The following is a 21,469-nucleotide window of genomic DNA, read 5'->3' as shown; positions in this document are numbered from 1 at the left end:
TACACCCGACAGTAAACAAAACATTAATAATGATAATACACATTATAGCAGTGTATACTTTTTTGGCAATAATCTTGATTTGTGTTGTTTCTTGGGGAACGAACAGTGTTAAGAGGTTTTGTGTGACTAGAACACAAAATTAGTTTTAACTAAGGCTGGTTTTTACATCTTCACTCTATTACTTACTTAACAAATACAATTTTACCTTCGAACCCAAAACTCAAACAGCCTCCACGCAAATGAGTTAGTCTGCTGTTGAGCTATTCCACCCCCATGTGTGCGAAAGACAGAAAAGCACAACATAAAATAAAAAAAAAAACCTCCTAATAAATCTTTAATTTGAGCCGTTTGTACAACTGACAAATTACATTTAAAACGTCCTCTCTTTTTAAATGTCTCGTATTTAAAACCCTCGTCCCCCCTCTGGCTAGCAGGTTAGGGATACTGGTAAATCCAAACATACAATGCAATGGAAATAAAGCTGCATATAACGGAACATACTACATATCAATGTACAGTGTGAACATTAAGTACATCAGAGGACAGAGAGGATGTGTCTCCAGGTGAAGCACGAGCCTTGAGAAGTGGCATCACATCAAACCATTTACATTGACATTCAGCCATGACAGTCAGCGTGGGGAGGGGATGCCTTATGTGCACTTTTCTGTTGGGTGTACAAAAATAGAATGCAGTGATGCACTAAACAACCGGCTTCTTTCTTTAAGTGTTCACTTTATTTTGTTGTTTTATACATCCTGACAATTGTTTGGAAGTGGATGTACGGTTTGACTCTTGATGAAATAAAGTTTTGACACGTATGTAACAGGTATAGTGACATTAAAATAGTACATCACCATGGCTGTTAAAAAAAAAAAAAAGAAATAAATAGAGAAGCATTTGGTTTAATATGAAAGGAAACTGCTACAAAATACCAAATCTGAAGATGTAAAACTAACAAAACTACATCTATGGCAGGCCTTACTCACCCTTTGAACTGTTTCTATTTCTTAAATCCAGTACATTGTCCAGTAATGCAGTGCCAGTCTTTTTTTTTTTTCTTTTTTTTTTAAAAAGCACAAATTTAAGGCACTGTTGGGTTGTCTGCTACCTATCGCAGCAGATTTTGAACATTTGAAATGTGCATCATTTGTACAATTTCACACTGCAAATACTGAATCCAACTTTCAATTCACTGCATTAAAAAAAAATTCATAATTTCTAGCATCTCCTGGATTTAAAAAAAAACCCATCTGAATACACAGGTGCCGTAAAAACACACAAGCAATCAGGAATCCCTAAGTTCAGTGAAGACTCCTCAGAGGGGCTGGGATGTTTAGAATAGAGTGTAACAAAACCCACAACATTCTCACAGTACTCCTTATGACAAAAAGCGTGGTAGCATCGTGTTATCATCGAAGGACCGGTAGCGACAGAACAGGTTCTGTCCCGACAGGAAACCTGAAACGTTCTGACGTCAGAGTCCTCGTCTGGTCTGCTGGTCGTGTACGCAAGAGATGAAGACACACGCTGCTTGCATGAGAACAGGTGTGGAAATCCAATTCAATGCAGGGGGTCGCACCGACAGTATAACATTACCCATCTTCAAAGAGGTAAATAATAAATGTAATAAGTGATAATAACTCTGGGATATATTGGATTATATCTGCAGTAGAAAGTTGCAGGTGACTGTTAAAGGTACACCCCCTGATTTTGTTACAACCACTCAAAATCAAGGACAAAGGGAAAGAAAAGCCCGTTCATAGAAAACACGGAGCGAACGAAAACACACAGTGGCTGAATCCTCACTGTAACTGTTGCTCGGTTCTACAGCCCGAACTTTACTGTATGCATCTGTGCTACTGCAGCCTCTAAGGGACTCGTCGCCTCTGCATACACATGTACTCTGCTGTGGCAAATGAGCAGCAGCAGCAGCAACAAAAGAAATATGAGCTTATGGTTTTGCTTTTAATAGAAAAGATGTAATAATAAAGCTTGTGCCACCATTCACGTGTATTTACAGGACACCCGCTGCATATCTGTTCATGCCTCCCTCACTTAACTAAATAATAATAATAATCAGAGTAATAATAATAACAAGGAGTACATCGAACATCTTCAGGAAAATCAACATCCACGCTGTGTTGTATTGAAAGCTTACATAGAGGCATACTCTGAAACATGCAGCCGTTTTTCATACAGTGCCCAGATGAATTCCATCATGGGATGAGCTGGTTGCACTGTGGAAGAGAAGGAGGGAGGGCTGGAGTATCTGCACACATCTTAAATATCCCAGAAGAGCTTTGCTTCCTTGTTAAATCCATGACATTTCTAATACAATGATTATAGAAAACAAACAACGGCAACGCAGAACAGCTTTTCTTGCAATGATCCTGTGTTGGAAAAAAAAAAACCAAAATCAACAAACGAAAAAAAAACAAAAAAAAACAGCTCTCCCGTGGCACAGACTGAAGTCTTCCCCGTTATAAAGCAGCGAAGGAGCAGCAGCAGACTGGTGCTGTGACGCTGGGAGGGCACAGAAGAAAATGACGCTAAATCGAATACTATTGGCGTCTCATGAGAAGCCAGACGAGTTGGCTGAGCCGTGTTGCTGCGGGCTGGGCGCAGTGTCCGTTGTGCCCGTGGCTTTCAGGTGGAGGATGGAGGCCCTCAGGGGCGTGCTGCAGCCCTGTGCCTGTGGGAAGCGCTGGTGGTATCGGTCCAGACGCAGATACTTTACCGTCACCAGTTTACCTGTCAAAAGGAGAAGGAGGCCGTCACTGACCACTCACTATAGTGTTCTTCGATACATGAAGCTTATCACCACATTATAGTTTACTGCATCTGTGTGTCCACTGATACGTGTTTACATTTTGGTTCTGGAAGCTTCTGCTGCTGTTTCAACGTTTCTCCAAATACCAGTGTTCAGAGCTCCTCTCTCAACTTGCACATTGTATCACATCACTGCAGTTTTCAAATAAAAGGTGAACCAGTTCTCAATTTAAATCCTTATTGGGCAAACAAACTTATAATTGGGAGAATGGCATGTCTGGCAGCGCCCCCTGGAGGCTTGGAACTGCACTGTGTAACTCTGGTGTGCCATGCTGGAACTTTAGGAAACTGCTTTTACGACAAATGTCACACACCAATACCCAGAGCTGCAGTTAACAGCTAGTATGTGAGAAGAGAAGTCAATAAAGGATGCAGGGCAGATGTTGGCATTGTTGTCTATGTCTTGTGCTGCTCTGCTTGACGTTGGGCGTTGAGCTGTCGCTTGCTTCTCATCAGAAGCAGGTAAACCCATTTCGATAGAGGTTGAGCAAGTCAGCCGAACAATTTGTGATTTGATACACGTCATGCTCGGACCTCGACAACTGAATCTGCTATACTTGCTTACTGTCTTAGCTGTTCTATTCCGAGTTGAGTGCAGTGAATGTGCAAACATTTAGCAAGACAACCACTCACATTGTTTATGAGGGGCTGCTGCACTTCATTCACAAACTTTAATTTGAGTCATTTATTAATTACTCGGCACTACAATGTTACTATTGTTTTTGCTGAATGAAATAAATAATTGATAAATGCTCCTCAAGTTGGTTTCCTCTGGCAACAGGTCTGCACAGGGTTGCAAGCATCTGTGGTCAAAACTGATGAATTATTCAAACTGGATTTCCCGGATGGTATATCATCTTCTCACTTTGTACCTGCAGCAACACAGCCCCTTGTTTTCTCACTCTGTTGCTGCCGATGTGCTGTAAATCTAAGTGTTATTAAGTGTGTGCTTTACCATCGAACCAGGAGCCATGAAGTGCCTTGAAGGCTTTCCCTGAGTGCTCTGCAGAGAGACACTTCACATAGACGCAGCCCTGTGGAGAGAGCAGGAAGCACAGTGTGATGTCGTTGTAGTTAGAAGTCAAGAGCTCAGACATGAGGGTCAGATGCTCACAGGACGGAGCGTACCTCTCGAGAGTTCTTGTCGACAGCGATGTGGACGATGCCTTCGTTGTCGCTGCACTTCTCAAGGATAGCCTCGTGGATAGCTAAATCCCAGTTCTCCCCAACCTCCCTGAAAAAAAAAAATCATACAGGGAAGTTACAAATAGAAATACAGATCTGGGAAAAAGGCCCCTGACGTCATGGAGGAGGCAGATGAGACGATGAAACTCACATGACTGGGTCAAACATGTTTCTGATCTTCAGACACGGAGTCAGGCTGTTGGGAGGTGAATTCCTCCGGTCCAGAGGGAAAGCTGAAGGCGAGAGACAGGGTTTCAGTGAGCACACCGCTGGGTCAGTACAGCCCACGTGTTCATGGTTACCACGCAGATGATCACAGTGAAACGATATGACCCTGAGTAAGAACAATGTTTAGGTTCCCAATTCATGATGGCCTATACAACTGTAAAGTGCAGGGACCTAAAGTGGCAACATGCTTCATGCAGCGGCAATTTGCAACATCAAGGTCTGAAGCAGCACAAAAACACCTCATGTCCAAAGGCTGCATATCACTCAATCTTCCACCTGTCCACCTCAAGAGAAGAGACAAGAGAAGACGCCTGTTGGCTCAGTGACTGTACAGCATTTACTGCACAAGACCTGTAACGTTAGATCTCACTTTGAGTAGCCGATACTCCTTTTCTGCAGAGCTTGAATATATGGGCAGTGTTCGATGATCCAGATTGTGATAATCCACTCCTCATAACTTAAAAGATCTTGAAGAAGTTCTGATCTGTAATTGTAAAGTGTGCAGCCCTCTGCACCCCCCTCTTTGTCTGTCTGTCTCGGCTTTAAAACATCCTGAACATTGTAATTGTCTTTAGCACTGACTATCATCTTCCTACTCAGTTGCTCTGATGCGATGGAGAACACACTTTCAGATTGATAACTGGTGACGTGGGTGCTACCGCTGATATACAAAAATGAACCTAATAGATTTTATGTCTATAAAAATCTTATAGTTGATGTGGTCAATGGGAACGTTATGTGCCTGAACACTGTGTGACCCAAGTAGTACTACAGCAACACTACTGGTATCACCCACAACTCTGAAATGGAGAGTTAAGATTAACAGACAAAAATGTTTGTGAATTCTCTGCTTTCCTGGTCCAGTAAAGTGCATTTGAGTGCAATGCTCTCTTCAGTGGGGGTTACCTTTTCCCTGCCAGACTTTGGAGGGCATCAATGAGCTCTTGTCACAACTGAGAGAAGGCTGTATCCACCTCCAGACCCGGAAGTCTGCTCCACCGATCCTCTGATTCTCTGTTCGAATGCGGGAATCGTTGGCTGAGAGGAATCTCGCAGCCCGCTCCCAAATCTTCTTCATTTTCTTCCTGTAAAACATCAGAATGTCTCATATTCTTCCTCACCTGACATCATGTTGTCTGATGGTATGTCTAAATTTAACTTTAATATAAGGTACAGCAGTTACTAAACATGTCCAAAACATTGCATTTGAACCTGCACACACATATAAATATCAGTCCTCTTAACATGTCTGATTATTTTCATCAGGATCCATGAATTATTCTCTTAGATATCGATGAAAATGTTGAAAAAGGTTCTCGCAATGTTACGGAAAGGAAAAAAACCTCCCGTATCCACAATAAACGGGTTCTTCCCTGACCTATATCACATACTTCCATCAAATTTCTTGGAAATCTGTCCAGTAACTCAGACGAAAACATTGACCTCCTTGGCGGAGGTAATTTTACTATGTCTGGGTCTGTTTTGTTTTGAAGGGCAGATGAACCTGTTCCATGTGTTTTCATTAAGAACATTTTTTTCCATCCATCTGCAATCAGCTCTTCATTACAAATCTCTCCGAGACAGCACCCGCTGATCCTGAACGCTGCTGCACATGACTCCAGTGCTCAGATCACTTCAGTGGTTGCTAGTCTCAGAAAGAATTAACTTTAAAATCCTACTACTGGTCAATAAATCTCTGAGCAGCTTAGATCCAGAACACTCGCTGCTGAACCAGTGTGAACCTTGTAGACTGCTCAGGTCAACCGGGTTCAGGATTACCAGCTGCTCCTGAGGTTAAAACTTTATAAGGGGAAGCCTTTTCAGCTTTTACACAGCTCAAACTTGAAACGGACGACCTAAGAATAAATTCCATGGTAATCACTTTTCACATTTCTATTCTTTTAGTCTGGGCTGTTACATGACATACGTACATCCTGTCATCATCACCTATGTGGGCTGCGTCTACTTATACTTGACATTGATTGGTTTGTAGACGGGTGCGCGTCTGATGTGGGTGTGTTGTCAATTCAGCAATTGTATTTGCTAACTTATTTGAATAAAGGGCTGTCACTGTGAAAGCACTGGTACTTACCGGTCCTGAGGTTGAACCAGGGAGTCTCTGACGTGGGGGATGGGCAGGTAGGGCTGCAGGTCCTGGTTCTCTTGGCAGGCCTCACTGTGGCTCCTCAACACGTCTGTACATTACAGAAAATGAGAAGAAGAAGAGTTAAAGACTTAAGGATAATGATGACATACAGCGTTCGGAGGAGAATCTGCAGGTTTCAAGTGACACACATCACCACTACAATGGGATTTGCAGAGTAATTTAACTTTCAATTAGTAAATCTGCCTTTAAATTCACTACTCTGAAATCTCTCATTTACAAAAATATTCTTACCCTTGAATTAAGTATTTTTAGAGGCTACTTCTGACTGAATTTACAGCTGCATGTCTTCTTGGGTAATGTCTACAAGCATTTAAAACCTGGATTTTACAGTTTATCTTCCTGTCAGATCTTTTCAAGCTCCATCAGAATGGATGTGGAGTTTCTGTGATATGTTTGATAAACTCTAAGCAGGCTGTCATGTGCCTTTTATTCAAAGTTGTCTGTCCACTCTACCACAAAGGCGTAATTGATGTCCATGTGGTCATTTTTACAGCTGCTGGATTCTTGGTCACCTTTATGACCAGTTATTGATGCCACTGTGCTCTGTGTGTTCTCTTGGGAACATTTAAACCTTTTATACACTTGTACTGATCTTTGCCTCAGTAACATTTTGTCCCAGGGTATAAAGAGAGTTCCACTGCTAAAATAAATCCTAGGAGAAACACTGTATAAACTTGGGTGAGTGTGTGGGAGTCCTTACCGATGATCCTCTCCACCATGTCGTACATCTGCCTGGTCTCCTCCTCTTCTCTCCTCCAGCGATACTTGACATAGCAGACCACACTCCACACACAGCCTACCACTGCACACACAGACACAAACACAGGAAGCACAAATTCAAACACACAGCTACTTGAGGCTGAGTACTACTGAGTCTCGAGGTATAGTGTAGTTAGTTTCCTGTCTCTAACAAACAAATTAAAGCGAACACCGTGTTTGGGTGTGTTGTGGTTTATCTCACCAACTGCGATGAGGAAGACTCTGCTGATGACAGTGAGGAAGGCTCGGCGGAAGCGACACGTGAAGGGCATTTTGGGATGTGTGGACTCCAGCCTGTAGATCTCAGACACGTCGGTCACTGGCTCATCGGCTACCTGTGCAGTCAGCCTACACACAGAGTGAGAACACATGTCATATACACACACAATGAGAGGCTCAATGAAGCTTGTGATCAGAAACAATATTTATATTGTTCGTTACCTTATCCCAACATCCTGTCCTGTCCGGATGATCCACTCCAGAGAACTGAGAACGAAGTCCTCAAACTCCTGATTTTGAGCCTAAATAAAAACACACAAAGGTACTGATGAGAGGGACAGAGCATGTCAGTTGCCTCCACACTGATGCGTGTGTCACAGAACACCATGCTTTCATTTTGGCGGCTTTATTATCGGGTTTGGGAGGCTACACTGCTGCTCTTCTAAAAGTCGGTCTTGCCCATTTGCTAGTTCACAGTTACTACAGTTACTGCAGGACCAGTAGATACACAGCTTCATGCTGTAGAGTCCTGGCATTTAACTGATTACATAGGCTACTAATGAGATGCAGCAGATCGGTATCATCACTCCAAGAAAATAAATCCCTGCTCTTACTTTATATCATTGCTGCTCGTTTCTTAATTAATTAATCAACCAAATGCAGAGCAAGTCAGTCTGCCTTCTATTTACACAATTTTACAGAAATTATATATGGCTGCATCAACATAGCAACTTCACATTTCTTCCACCTGGTCGTAGATACAGGACTTCAGGAATTTTGTCCATGTGCTTCGGCAGCCATGAATATCCTGGTTGATGTTGTGCAGGTGGGACAATTCCCACACGCAAGAAATATTAGTGACCCTTCACACACTTCACTAAAAACACATATCGAGGTTCCAGTTTCTCCTTTCTAATATGCAAAGACCAAGAATCTCATGGCCACTTGCAGTCCGTCTGTCTGGCAGGGATGTTAACGTACCTTTAAATATGCGGAGGCCTCGTCTATGGACAGACTCCTGTTTGGACACTTCTGGTCTCCACAGTCATGCTGGCCTGTAATCACAGTATCAAACCATCAGTGACAAAAAAAAACACACACTTCTGCTGAATTGATATCAACACACAATGCGTCTTCACATCCAGTTTAGATTTTGAATATTGAACAGTACAACATGTATTGTGTACTCCCTATGTACTTCATTAAGAACACGATACTACAATGGAATACTTTATCTCTTTGCTTCCTAAACAGCCTCAGTTCTTTGAGGCATTGAGATTCTGCTCCATGACTGCATCATATCATCTCCGCAGATTTGTCAGCAGCACATTCATGCTGCCAATGTCCTGTTCTACCACATCACATGGCTCAACGCTGTTGACTCCAGATTCTGACTCGGCCATCTGTCGCCTCAGCAGAAATCCAGATTCATCAGTCCAGGCTTCATTTTCTGTTTTCTACTGTTGTAGAACATCCACCTTAATGTTGGATGTGGTTTTCATTTGGAGAAGCCTTTCTGGTCACCACACCTCTGTCTTTCTGTCAACTCCAACCAGTCTGAGCATTCCCCTTCAACCTCTCATCAACACAGAACTGCTGCTCACTGACGGGTTTTTTTTGGCTCCATTCTGAGAAAAAAACTGATCAATTGATGAATCTATAACTAAAGCTCCTGGCCTGTACTTGCAGTTTTTTTCCTGTTGCACTGCTGCCACATGATCAGCTCAGGGGATAGTTGCATGAATAAGCGAGTGTACAGATTTGTCTGTGTGTGTGCATTGTCTTTTAATAACCACTCCTACTTGCTGCAAAGTCTAGTAATAATTCATCCAATCAGCTCAATATATTTGCTCCATATTTTACAGCTGCAGACTCTTGGTATTTGTCAGGTTCAGCGTTTCCCACAGAATTAAATGGATCTATGGCGGTAAAGGGGGTTCACATGCAGGTCACTCTCAAGCACAACATATTTCAAGTGACAGGTACACAGACCAAAAGAGTGAAAGATAAGTTCTTGTCTAAGAGAACAAACTGCATTGCATGCCACAGCTGCAGCTGGAACTATGGGGCCTGACTTCCTATCGGGACGGTAAAAACATTGTGGACTGCAGCTCGCAATAGCGACAAATAGTGCTGCACACCCAGAGTCAGAGATCTCTTATGTTATTATGAGAGGTGGTTTGGTTCATTAAGAAACTGTGGTGGGACAAATTACGATAAGGAAGGCCGCCACAGTCCAGATAATAAATGGGAAACTGATATTAAATTAAATTCAAACTATCACAAGGCCCTGCAATGGTCAGGGATAATGTAACAGCCCCACTGAAGGGTGACACCATTCTCTAACCTTGACCTAACCAACCTTTAAATTACTTAAACCACATTAACGGGCTCTATTGGATTAGTGCCCGTTAATACTCATGAATGCATATTGATACTGTGACCAAAAGTTTGGCAAGCTTAACAATGAATTTCTGTAGCAAAAGAGCTGTGATTGAACACACTCAATGAAAATAAAGAATCGCTGCTCACTCCGTCGTCGCAGTGACAAAAGAGAGAACCTCTCCTGAGAGAAAACTCTTTACTTGACACATCGAAACAGTCACTCAGAAGACACAGAGGGGTTATAGCTACCAGCGATGTTGGCCAGATGGTCGTGTAGATTGAGCAGCAAGTTCAGGATCAGGTCCTTCTGTGCCTTGTCCTGCAAACAAAAAACACACACACCAACAGAAATGCAATTATTTGTCTTTTTTTCGTTAGACCTTTCTGGTGACATTTTGAGAGAGAAATAAAAGCAGGGGTTTTCCTGCTAGAGAATTGCCTCCGTCATATTTCGTGCCGCAAAATTCTAGTTCAGTGGAAACAGCTTAGACTGATTGCGTTTTGTCCTTGGCCAAATTGATGTCAAACAGCGGTTGATTACTATAAAACAATTAGGTAGCTTCTGTATGATAGTACCAGAACTTGAGGGATAGGTAATGGCCCCACACACCAACACTCCACTGCCCACCTCTCTGCCTCTCCCTCACTCTCTTCACACACACAGACTGACCTGATGTCTCTGACCCACTACAGTTTTAACGCTGATCATTACATAAAGATCGATACTTTTCTCAAACGAGTCAAATCTTTCTTCATTTATAATTCAGCTCGTCTTTCGCGCTGACACACACACACACACCGACACTCGCACTCACACAGACGAACAGTGTCATCAAACACTTGTTAACTAAGAATGGGTTTCTTCTGAAATCGACTTGATCAGCTGAAGAAAGGCTCTGACGGAACACAGTGATGCTCAATCTACTTGCAGTTGTACATTGATGTGGGCTCACCACAGACTTCAGAACCGATTTAATCAGTCAGCAGACAAGTTTGTGTTCACTAATGGTGGTAATGGTACTCACTGAATTGACATTAACAGCAGCTGATATGATCTGGCTCCTGCTACCTTAATGTTTTTGGATGCTGCTTATGCTGGCACTTGGCAAATCCAGACACACTAGTGTCTGAACTCGGGAGTCACTCACTGGCGTGCCCACCAGATAGTTTTCCACATTTGCAGACTCTTTATTTTCACTCACATGTGCAGCAAAATGCTGCACTCTAGAGGCTGGCTGTCATATCGGGGCTCAGCACTGCAGCATGAGCAGGCTGAGGTGGAAAAAACACATCAGAGCAAAGAAAAGGATCGGATTTTGATCTGCTTTATTCTTACAGATGCTAATCTATTAAAATATGCCTGGTTCAGCTCAGGGCATCTGTATAATCTAGAACCTGGGATTTAGTGAAATCTGAAAATGAATTTAAAACCCAATGTGATTTATGAATAGTATTCAGTTCAGTTTAACCTGGCTCTACACATCAACACTTGTTGATGTAAAAACATTTGAAACACCTCCCAACCAGACAATTGGTTCTCTTCAGTTTTCATGCCAAGTGCACATCACACAAAATCTCAGAAATCTGAGAGGTAGTGTTGTTTGTGGGACAGTTTGCAGCAGGGCCAGGAGTACTACTAGCTGATTTCATTAGCATGGCAGCACTTCAACCGTGTCCACCACTCACATCCATCATTCTTCCAATCTAATTCCAGGTTTAAGTGTACACATCGCATTTCCTGTGCTAAACATGTTGAACAAAAACTTTGCAGCATAACTGTTGTACACAGAACTAGAAGAGGAGGGGGGTCAAAGGAAAATATCTACTTACATAAGTAGAGTCAAAGTCGCTGCCAAAAGGGTGGCTCCTAACTGCAACAAAAACACAGAAAGTGGTAGAGTCAGGACAGAAACAACAGCATGCTCGTTAAAACTGCACGGTAAACCAAACAGAGCAAAAAGCACAAGCTGGATTAGTGGGAAGGAAAACTTTTACAATCAGATGGCATGTTTGGAGACTTGAAATGTGAGCGAGGTTCAGACATCACTTCACACGTGAGTCAGTGTCTGTACACGAAGCTCAACCCTCGAGGCCTCACCACATCAGCCAGGCACTTTGAGTCTGAGCAGAATTATACTGTACACATTATAATACTGGAAAGAAAACCCACAGCTGGCTGTTTATTCACTGTGCAAATGGGAAGCCATGATATTTCAAGTATGGTGACAGAAAATGAACAGTATTATTATTGGTTTTACACTAATGTGAGCACTGCATCCATGTGCAGCAGTGTAGAAGTAATCTGAGTGTCATGGGTGAAATGCACTGTTCTAACCGCTGAAAGTCAAAGTAATGTTCAAGGTTGTAAACTGGAGTGTTATCATTTTGCTTCTCCTCCAACTCAACAACACTGCAATTTGTGTCACATTGGGAGGAAATATTCACTGAGTTTGTTTCATCCAGGGTTGGGGATTCAGTGAATCCAGTTCTAAATGTGCTGTAGACCGGCGGAATCATGGGAAGCTGCAACACATCACCTGTCAGAATTGGAAATGATCAAATTTGCCTGCATTATAGTGGTTGACTAATAATATCATTCCCTTTCCCGTGTTATTGTTGATACCAGTTTGGATTAAAGAGCCTGAGGTCTGCACAGTGAGCAGACCCTTGGGAAGTGTGGCGTGTGTGATAAGTGTGATGGTGCAGGGAAGCGTGGACATTTGGATTCATCCAAACATCAAGGTGGACATGCTCGGCCAATGTCTGGAGACGAAATGTGCTTGATTAGAAATGCATCAGATCGATCTAGAAGCCGTTAGGGTCAGGACTGGATCGACACTTTCTTGAAATTGGTGGATTATGTTTGTCTCGCAGAACCCTGGCCATCACAAAGCACATGCTTGGGACTGCACCTACAGGAGGGACAGACTGAAGACAGGATCTGTGCTCATGGTTTGCACTTGTTGACAACATATTGTCAGGCCTCTGCTTAGCTGAAGTAGTGAAAGCTCATAGCTGCACTGGATGATCTGTTCCTTTCCTTTAACATGCATGATAGTTGCTAACAACTGTTTTCCTTTTAACATCGGTGCAGAAGAAAACTGGTCCTTGTTGTTAATCTCTATAGTTTGTACAAAGGGCAGGGTAGTTTTTGCAGATGTGACAGTCCACAGCAGCTCTGTTTACATGAGGAACATCACTCTTCTGAAGCCTGAAACAAACACACAAACCCAACAACCAGGCCACATAGGGATGGAGACACCTTTCTCACCTAAACCAGTGCTCTGTGTTTTACACGTCAAGGTGATGGACGATGGAAAATGTTAAATGACACATCTAATCGGACACTTACTGACTCCATCCGCCTCAGGGGCTCCAGAGCCCCTCATCCTCAGGTACATGAGGCCCAGCAGCAGAAAGAAGAGGCAGGCTGCTGTGAGCAGGAACATGGACAGGTAGTGGGCGCTGAAGCTGCCGGGGGAGGCCACCTCTTCCCTTTTGAACTGCTGGAGCAGCTCGTCCTCCGGCACAGACAGCTTCTGCTTCAGCGCTGCCTGGCTGTACGAGTGGTTGGGGGCGGTGTGGTTGGAGTGGTTGCCCCTGTAAGGCTGGGACAGGCTGCTGTAGTTGGTGAAGCGCGGTCTCAAGCCGATGCTGAACCTGTTGGAGCCGCCGCCGCTTCTGGAGGATCCGTCCCCGCTGTCGACGTGGTTGTTTTTGCCGGCGTCTCGTACATGGTTCTCGGCGAGGGACACGTAGATGGACTTCCTGGGAAAGTTGTGGCTCCGCGAGCCTCCCGGTGGGTCCGAGTCCCTTCTCTTCAGCTCGTCTTCCTCCCCCTCCTCCCTCCGACTTCCCACCATGTTTAGACTCCCGGGCGGGTTAACCTCTCTGGCGGCCCCTCCCGTCTGGGACCCTCGGGCGAACGCCGCTTTCGAGTGGCTCCGCCGAGCCTCCAGTCTATCCCGCCGTCGGTCTTCGGCGCCAAGGGCCCCGACCTCCTCCTCGTCCGAGTCTGAGTAATCCCCGGCTAACTTGCTAGTGACCGAGTGAGGCGCCCCGCAACCATTTAAAGAGCGAGAGTTCTTCTCCGTCCCCCCCTCATAATCGTCCTCGTCTCCCGATTCGTCGTAATCCCTCCCTTCCGCCTCAGGGCTGGATCTTGCCCGAACCCCCCAGCCCAACGAGACACCTCTCTGTCCGTCCGGACCCGGGGAAGAGCCGCTGCTATTCAGCGCACTCCCAGCGCCATACTGACTCTTGGTCGCCCCGGTCGGCGTCGCGGCAGGCCTTATCTTCGGCTGCTGCTGAAACGCGGGGCTCCGGTCCGCCCTGCCGCTGTGATTGAGGCCCTTTCTCCTCAGTGGAGTTTCGGCGTCAGACTCGTCGGAGCTGAAGCCGAGGACGGCGGACTTCCGGCCCGGTCTCCTGTTGGAGCTCAGGTGCGTGACGTCATGGCTGGCTGGCCTGAATCCCGCCGTGTTGCCGCCGCCAGTGCTGCTGTTGACGGCCGCGATGCTGCGCGTCTTCCCGGCCCGGGAGCCCCGCTGCTGCTGCTCTTCGCGGAGCTTCTTCAGTTTCTTCAGATACACCGGGCGGGTGTTCTCGGTGACCGGGCCCGGCGTGAAACCAAAGCGCTTCAGTTCGGAGAAAAGCTCCTCATCCGTTAACTGCACTGACGCCATCTTAGACAAAACTCTGAGAGAAGGTTGTGTGGCGGAAGTGACGTAGAGGTGAAGTGGCAGCCGACCAACTGTGCTGCGTTCAAGGCCCAGCTTCCACAGCAACAATGAGATGTTTACCGACCGTCATAATTCTCACACATGCTGAGGAGGAATTTATCACTGTTTCATTCAGAGAAAAACACAAAGTTATAACTCTTTGTGGGATATATGGTTAATCCTAACCCACAACAAGGTTCACAAAAGTCTGAATTTACTGTCTTTGTAAATACATGAAATAGAAAAACTATATCTATTTTATATATTTATATTTTATTTTTATTTGTATATTTGAATTCAGATCCAGTGGCAGAAAACATGGCCTTAAACACATGTAAAAACATATATATTAAAAACATTTGCTTATTTTTCTATGGGTTATTCTCTCTATTCTTATATTGCTTGAGTATTGATAAGGATTAGGATCTTATAAGCAAAAGGAACTTTAATCACTACAGAATAATACATGTTTGAGTTTGAGAAGTCAATTTCCAAAAGTGTTTTTTCTGTGTAAATATATTTTAGTTCAGAGATAAAACTTCAAAATCTATATTCCCAGTTGCTCAAATTTAATCAAAAGCATCAAGATTTTCAAAACATTGAGCAATTTGAATTGAACCTCCTGATAGATACGTTTTGGAGACCATAGGCTGATATATCTCAAATATCTCCTGTGCCACGGATCAGCTCTCCTGATGCTTAAATCCGTTTTCTATATCAAGCTGTGGTTTGAATATCAGCTGAGGACAACTGCTTCACTGTTGTTGTTTTTCACAGATGGCTCCTGTTGAGCATAACTTCTACCAAGTCCCATTCAGTGCACGACGAGGAAGACCTCTCTTGGTTTGTGATTACCAACATTACATCAGAATTGCAATAATGGCATGTACATGTTCAGTCGTAATGAAGTACAAAAAAAAAATGGATTCAAACGATTGACAGAATATAACAGTGACAGGATTTTTTCTGCTCAGTGCTTACCCCACCAGTGTGTACTACATAAGTTACAACTATCTGATCATGTTTGATGAGGAGGTAGAAATTCTGGAGGAGTGTTGATGTTATCGTGAAAAGCAACTCTCAAGAAAAAATCCCAAAGACCCGGTTCTCCTCGAATAAGCCAAGGTGCTGTGTGTAACATGTCCCCTTTCGAGCCGAGCTACAAGCCCTCGTGCAGAGAATCATGAAAGAAATGTTGCTCCGCTTTACCGAAAGAGGATCAGATATTCTGGCAGCAAAGCAAATGTCTACCCACCACTGTTCTAGATGTGTGCATCTGCTCCCCCACAGGCATTCAATAAAAGACCTAGGTCTGTGAGAGATATGAAATACTTAGAAAGCTGCAAAATTCCTCAATCTGTAACTTGGAGAGGTGCATTAAGGTCTGGAAGGACAACCTGTGTCTGAATGAATAGCCATTTTTAGCTTTTAATCTGATGCTCAGTGTGGAGTCATTGATTCCATTCATTTCAAAATAAATCACCTTCAGTTGGTGTGATGTCGAGGAACATTTTAAGGACCAAACACGGTTTCAATTGCACTAATCTCATTTTTTTAAAAACCGCTTTACAGATGAGTTTTTAAGATCATTGGCAACGTGTTGATTCAGAAAACAGCTTCCATCATTATTGTCACTGACATGTACCATGCATGGTCAGGCAGTACTGCAGCTTTAAAGAGAAAAACATAGCATCTCGTCTTTTTAAACCTGAAGCAAATGCTGTCCTAGCATTCACCCATCTCTTGCTGCTGGAGATTGATACAATCAGAGGATGGAATCAAATAATATTTATTAAAAATATTCAGATTCAATTCTTCATCAACTTCAATGCTTAACAATCAGAGTTTGGTTCCCCAGGGTTACATTTACACCATAAAAATACAGTATGTACAATCACAGGAATCAAAAAACCCAGACATGCACCCAACCTTCATGGAAACCAACACGTGTCATCTACTTCTTATATTTTACAACATTAACATATACAAGGGTGCATTGGTGCAATATTAACAAGATATTTATGACATGGAAAACATTCAACAATAACTGTAATTTTAGAATATATTAGTAATACTCCTTCTGAGATGTACATAACAATATATAAGAAAAAGGCCGACAAAACAAGGTAAGCAGCCATTTGGCCAGCTGGGGGCGCAAGTGGGCTCTACAATGAAGAACCTTTTTAAGTTGGTGAGCAGTCTCATAACATGAGTAAATTGTGGTTTCAATTTGATAAGGACACCAGCAACCACAAATAAAAAGAAGCAAGTCCCACAGCCACCTGGAAAGAGTTCACCAAGCACAGAGTTTTATTTTATTTAAGAAGATTCCTCCCGAACATTCTCACCTCTGATTAACGTCAGGGCAGCAAAACTCACACTAACACAAGACAATCACAGAGCGGGCGTATCTGTGGCTTTCCAGTGAGGCTGAATATGGAGTCGGCAGCTGAATAAAGCTCTTAGTGCTTCTTCATGGAGTCGAGGAGACGCAAGATGTGCAGGAAGAGGTTGACGATGTCCAGGTAGAGGTTGATGGAGGCCAGGATGTGCTCCTCAGGGGAGAGCTGCTTCATTAGCAGGAATGTGTCATAGATGATGAAGCCGCAGAAGACCAGAGCCCCGGCGCCGGACATTACCAGCTCTGTGCTGTCACTGTTGAAGAAGAACTGCAGAGACGACAGAGTCAGCGTGGAGAGGGTGAGGACTGCATCTTAGGCTAGATCCATACTACAAAGGATTCCTTTGAAAACACATCACCTCTGCTACAGATACGCTGTGAGCCCTGTTTTGGTTTGAAACCTCTGTGGCTGTGTTTTAGTCTGGATAGGCAGAAACTGAGCTGTAACTATGACATAAACACACGCAACCGTTTGCTGATTGGGTCTTTTCAGAACAGCCTTCACGGATTCATCAGGCTCCTACCAAATGACCCCCTTCCGGAAGAAAACCATCAGCGTTGCTGACTCTGTCTTTGCTAACAGCTGTTGTGCAGTTAAATTCTACATTTTACAATGACACAACTTTTGACACATGTAGGAGACAAGTTATTATTCGAGCACTTCTTGTTTACATTGAGACGCGTATGCCCAGTGTGTGTGTGTGTGTGTGTGCAGTCAAGTGATATGCGTCTTGAAGCATGTTCGTATGGGCAGGGATTAAAACTGATACAGAGTCAAAATGCTTGAGTGGACAGAGATAGTTTTAGTTTGAAAATTGTTGAAAATGTACTGAGATGTGCATCTCATCGGCCTCAGTGATGAACATGCACATCTTTACCTCTTCCTGTCTTTCACTCTATTTCTCCCCTTTTATTTCTGTCATGTGAAACAGACATAATCATGTCAGGAACTTCCACTCACCTTCATGAAGCCTGCAATGAGGAGGATCCACAGGCAGGCAAACAGGCTGTAAGGTCAGAACAGACAGGATAGTGTTAGTCTGAGGATGTTCACCCACTAGAGGAACATTGATATAAGAAAAAAAAACACTGTGCAACCACTTGTAAAAGGAGCCATGACGCACGCACCCAACTCCCATTTTGCTGAAGTCTCTCTTGGACTGGAAGGTGTAGACTGTCAGTCCAGCAAACACAGCACAGGTCAGGAACAAGGCTTGCAGAACAGTGGAGTATTCATAGAAGGTCACTATGGAGAGGAAACTGCAGTTAGGATGGTCTGCCAACAGGCTCAGAGGATGGAAACTAACAAAATACCTGAAAAAAGTACTTACCGGCTGTGGCCACAGAAACCGCCTCCAGCAGGGTCTGCGAACAACACACAATTAATGGCACTTATAGTCTGGAAGCAAACTAAGAGTTTTTATTAAATAACCAGTTATTTAATAACCAGTGTCTGTACTCAGATCAATATTCAGAATACTGGAAAACCAAAAAAGAAAAGGCTTACAAATACAAGCAGCAGGTAGAGGTTGACTGGATGTTTGTGCCTGTACACGGCCAGGGCCAGCAGGAGAACCAGAGAGCCCAGGGCCGAAACCAAAACCACGGCAGGACTGAGGAAGGAATCACACCAGAGTCAGATAACAACTGCTGTTATGGACACAGAGTGACAGGTCCACAGAGTTAAAGAAAATCAGTCCTTTGCATCTCGGTTAGACAAAATACTCCCTCACCTGGCGTGCACGAAATCCTTGATGGTTTGAGAAAACATGAACAGAGCGGAGGTGGCCGTGGTCAGAATGATCTGCAAGCTCAGGAGGCTGTACACCTTCCTCAGGAAGTCTGATCAATGAAGACAGCAGTGGAGACCCAGCGTTACAACACCTTACACTTATATTTGAACCAGAGATATACAGAGAATATTTAGACTCCTAAACTGCTGACAGGAGTCTATAACCTACCTCACAAACTGTAACACAAGAGTTCCATTCGTACTGTTTATATATATTGTATACATTTTATTTAATTTTTCACTCTTAATGTTCAATTTGCACTGCTCAGTTTTGCACAATCCTCACCTCATTCACTTTGTCTCTGCCTTACTTTTAAACATGTTCATATGCTTTTTGTATTTTATGTGAATATTGTATTTTAATGTAAATTTTGGTCGGCTGGTATTCCAGAAAGGGCAGCACAAGAATTTCAATTCACATGGAAACGCGTGTTCTCGTGTGTATTTGACAACAAAAATCTTTCAATCTTTGAGAATAGCCTTCATCTACCCAGGAAAACCAGCACTTCAAAATGTATTTTGATGTGTGTGTCTGCATGAATATGTTTAAGTTCTAAGTAAACGGTTGTGTTGAGTCTGCACCAGTATAACCAGCTTGTCCTGTGCGAATTTAAAGCAAACAACAGGCACAGCTTTAACACAGTACGTCACAAAAACAAACAGGAAACAATATATAAACACTGACAACGATGAGAATGTCGTGGTTCAACCATCAGTGTATCCAGCGAACAATGCTCAGTCTGCGTTAGCTTACGTGGTTGTTGACGCTATAACAACAACACAGTGGAATTCATATTCAGTATTCATCATGCAGTATTTGTATACGTTGTTATGTTATCCTGGTCTCCATCCTTTTACATTCATAAACCCTGTAACTCATCAGTGACGCCACTGATGTCATCATTGTCTCTTGATTTCTCTTGAGCTTTGACCTCTTTACATACAGCCTATGGTTTTGACATGCTCCCTGTGTCTTTGTATTGCCTACCCGGGGTACAAATAAAGTTGTTTTTGAATTTTAAGCCCCGTAAACGTTAGCCTTGACTAGCTTAGCCTCGGCTATCGCGACACGGTGCTGTCAACACTACGAACCTACGCAGTTCTCCACTCACCCATTCGTATCTGGACACTGGCTGTGGCGACGTTGGTGCCATAGTTGAAGTCGTCTTCGATAGAAGACCTGGGGTATTTCTCGGTACTCATCGTGTCGCTGCTGTGTTTTCTGACGCTCAGCTGGGACTGCGGACTCAACAGGACCCGGAAGCGCTGTGTTTCTTTTTCAAGAACCTTTATTGAAGCTTTATGGTCGCTAAACTGATGACGCGACCCTCCCCCGCCTCTGATTGGGTGAGGTTTAGGCAAGGAGAGCAATGATTGGTCAGATTGATATAATATAGATAGATGGATAGATAGATGGATGGATGGATGGTTGGATGGATAGACTGATAGATAGATAGATAGATAGATAGATAGATAGATAGATAGATAGATAGATAGATAGATAGATAGATAGATAGATACTTTATTGATCTCGAAGGAAATTCAAGAATCCAGTGGCAGTAACATACATTGAACATACATTAGACTTATGCATTAGAGTTAACTTATAACACAGTAACCATAAGTAGAAATTGGCCTGAGATGAATGTAAATTTAAATGTGTACAGAGGAATTAAGGAATTAAATTAAATTAAATTAGACAATTGAAGCAAAATAAAACTTTTACAGAGAAATTCAACATTTGCATAGGATTTCATTATATACAGAGGAATTAAAAATGTGCATAGAAAATAAATATAGAACTGTGTTAAGTTAACCCATGCTAATTGTCTATACAAAAACTATATAACAACTAGAACGTAATTATAGAAATAAATAATATATATAAAATAATATATTATAATATAACTAAGAATTATATTATATAAGAAAGGACTTTTGTTGGTGAAGTTACAACGTACATATAAGAGGTTGCACTACAGCAGATGAAGGTGAACTTGTATCATTATCAGCCAAATTCTTATGATAATCAAAAGATTAGTATCATGAGATCAACCAAAACTAAAGGCAATTCAATGAACTCAGCACTTCAGGTCATGCAAAAAAAGTTTCTGCTGTGATTAACTAGCTGAAACACCTCCCTGTCTTTTAATATAGAGACAAAACGAAAAAAAAAGGAGATTCAGGAAGAAAATAAGAAAGAAAGAACATAATACATTCACATCATCCTTGAGTAAGTTACAGGATGCAGTTTATGGATAATAAGCATAATAAAAAAACAGATTTGCCATGATTGTCAGGAAGGTGACTCAGGGACATGTGAATAAGATTACGGAACACCCACAGAGCACCAAGTCAAATATCACGTTGCTCTATACAATATTCCTGAAGAGAAAAAAAGCGCGTATCATGATAATTGAGCTTGTTTATGAAAGTTTGAATCATTTTTTAAAAGGTGCCCTTTCTTTAAAGAAAAGGTTCAAGGAAAGGTAGGAAGAATTTCATCTTTGAGTTTTAGATCAACTACATCATAGCTTAATCAGGAGGTATGTATGTACAGAAGACAAAGCAGGGAATGAGGGTCCACATCCATAATACGATGCTGGGAGTCTGTTGGGCTATAGTGTAAGAGTTAATGCAAGAATTACATGTGAAAGAGAAACATAAAACAGGTCTATTGTCTTTTTGATTTGGTGGAATTCCCCGAAGCAGTCTGGATTTACTTTCGATTTCTTTTTTCACCATCTCTGCTGTGATAGCAGCAGCACCATCGACTGGCTATA

The 21,469-nt window shown here is 42.9% G+C and overlaps 2 protein-coding genes across 2 annotated transcripts; both read right to left on the bottom strand.

Moving 5' to 3' along the window:
• Positions 1-310: 310 nt before the first annotated feature.
• On the bottom strand, positions 311-14,582 carry lemd3 (LEM domain containing 3). Its single transcript, XM_020099951.2, has 13 exons — positions 13,125-14,582; positions 11,603-11,643; positions 10,022-10,091; positions 8,369-8,442; positions 7,610-7,689; positions 7,371-7,516; positions 7,110-7,211; positions 6,335-6,437; positions 5,149-5,327; positions 4,166-4,247; positions 3,958-4,063; positions 3,785-3,863; positions 311-2,751 (listed from the first exon to the last, which is right to left on the bottom strand). Exons 1-13 carry the CDS (start codon positions 14,455-14,457, stop codon positions 2,573-2,575), a joined length of 2,574 nt encoding a protein of 857 aa, XP_019955510.1. The 5' UTR covers positions 14,458-14,582; the 3' UTR covers positions 311-2,572.
• Positions 14,583-16,266: 1,684 nt separating this feature from the next.
• On the bottom strand, positions 16,267-21,008 carry tmbim4 (transmembrane BAX inhibitor motif containing 4). The gene is made up of 7 exons (XM_020099970.2): positions 19,799-21,008; positions 18,628-18,736; positions 18,402-18,507; positions 18,226-18,259; positions 18,023-18,140; positions 17,856-17,901; positions 16,267-17,162 (listed from the first exon to the last, which is right to left on the bottom strand). The coding sequence occupies exons 1-7, from the start codon at positions 19,887-19,889 to the stop codon at positions 16,956-16,958; spliced, it is 711 nt and encodes a 236-aa protein (XP_019955529.1). The 5' UTR covers positions 19,890-21,008; the 3' UTR covers positions 16,267-16,955.
• Between the last annotated feature and the right edge of the window lie 461 nt (positions 21,009-21,469).

Source organism: Paralichthys olivaceus, chromosome 23 (genome assembly GCF_024713975.1).
Source record: "Paralichthys olivaceus isolate ysfri-2021 chromosome 23, ASM2471397v2, whole genome shotgun sequence".
In the NCBI taxonomy this organism is placed as follows: Eukaryota; Metazoa; Chordata; class Actinopteri; order Pleuronectiformes; family Paralichthyidae; genus Paralichthys; species Paralichthys olivaceus.
Note: the sequence above shows the minus strand (reverse complement) of the source record. Positions and strands in the feature narration are given on the sequence as shown.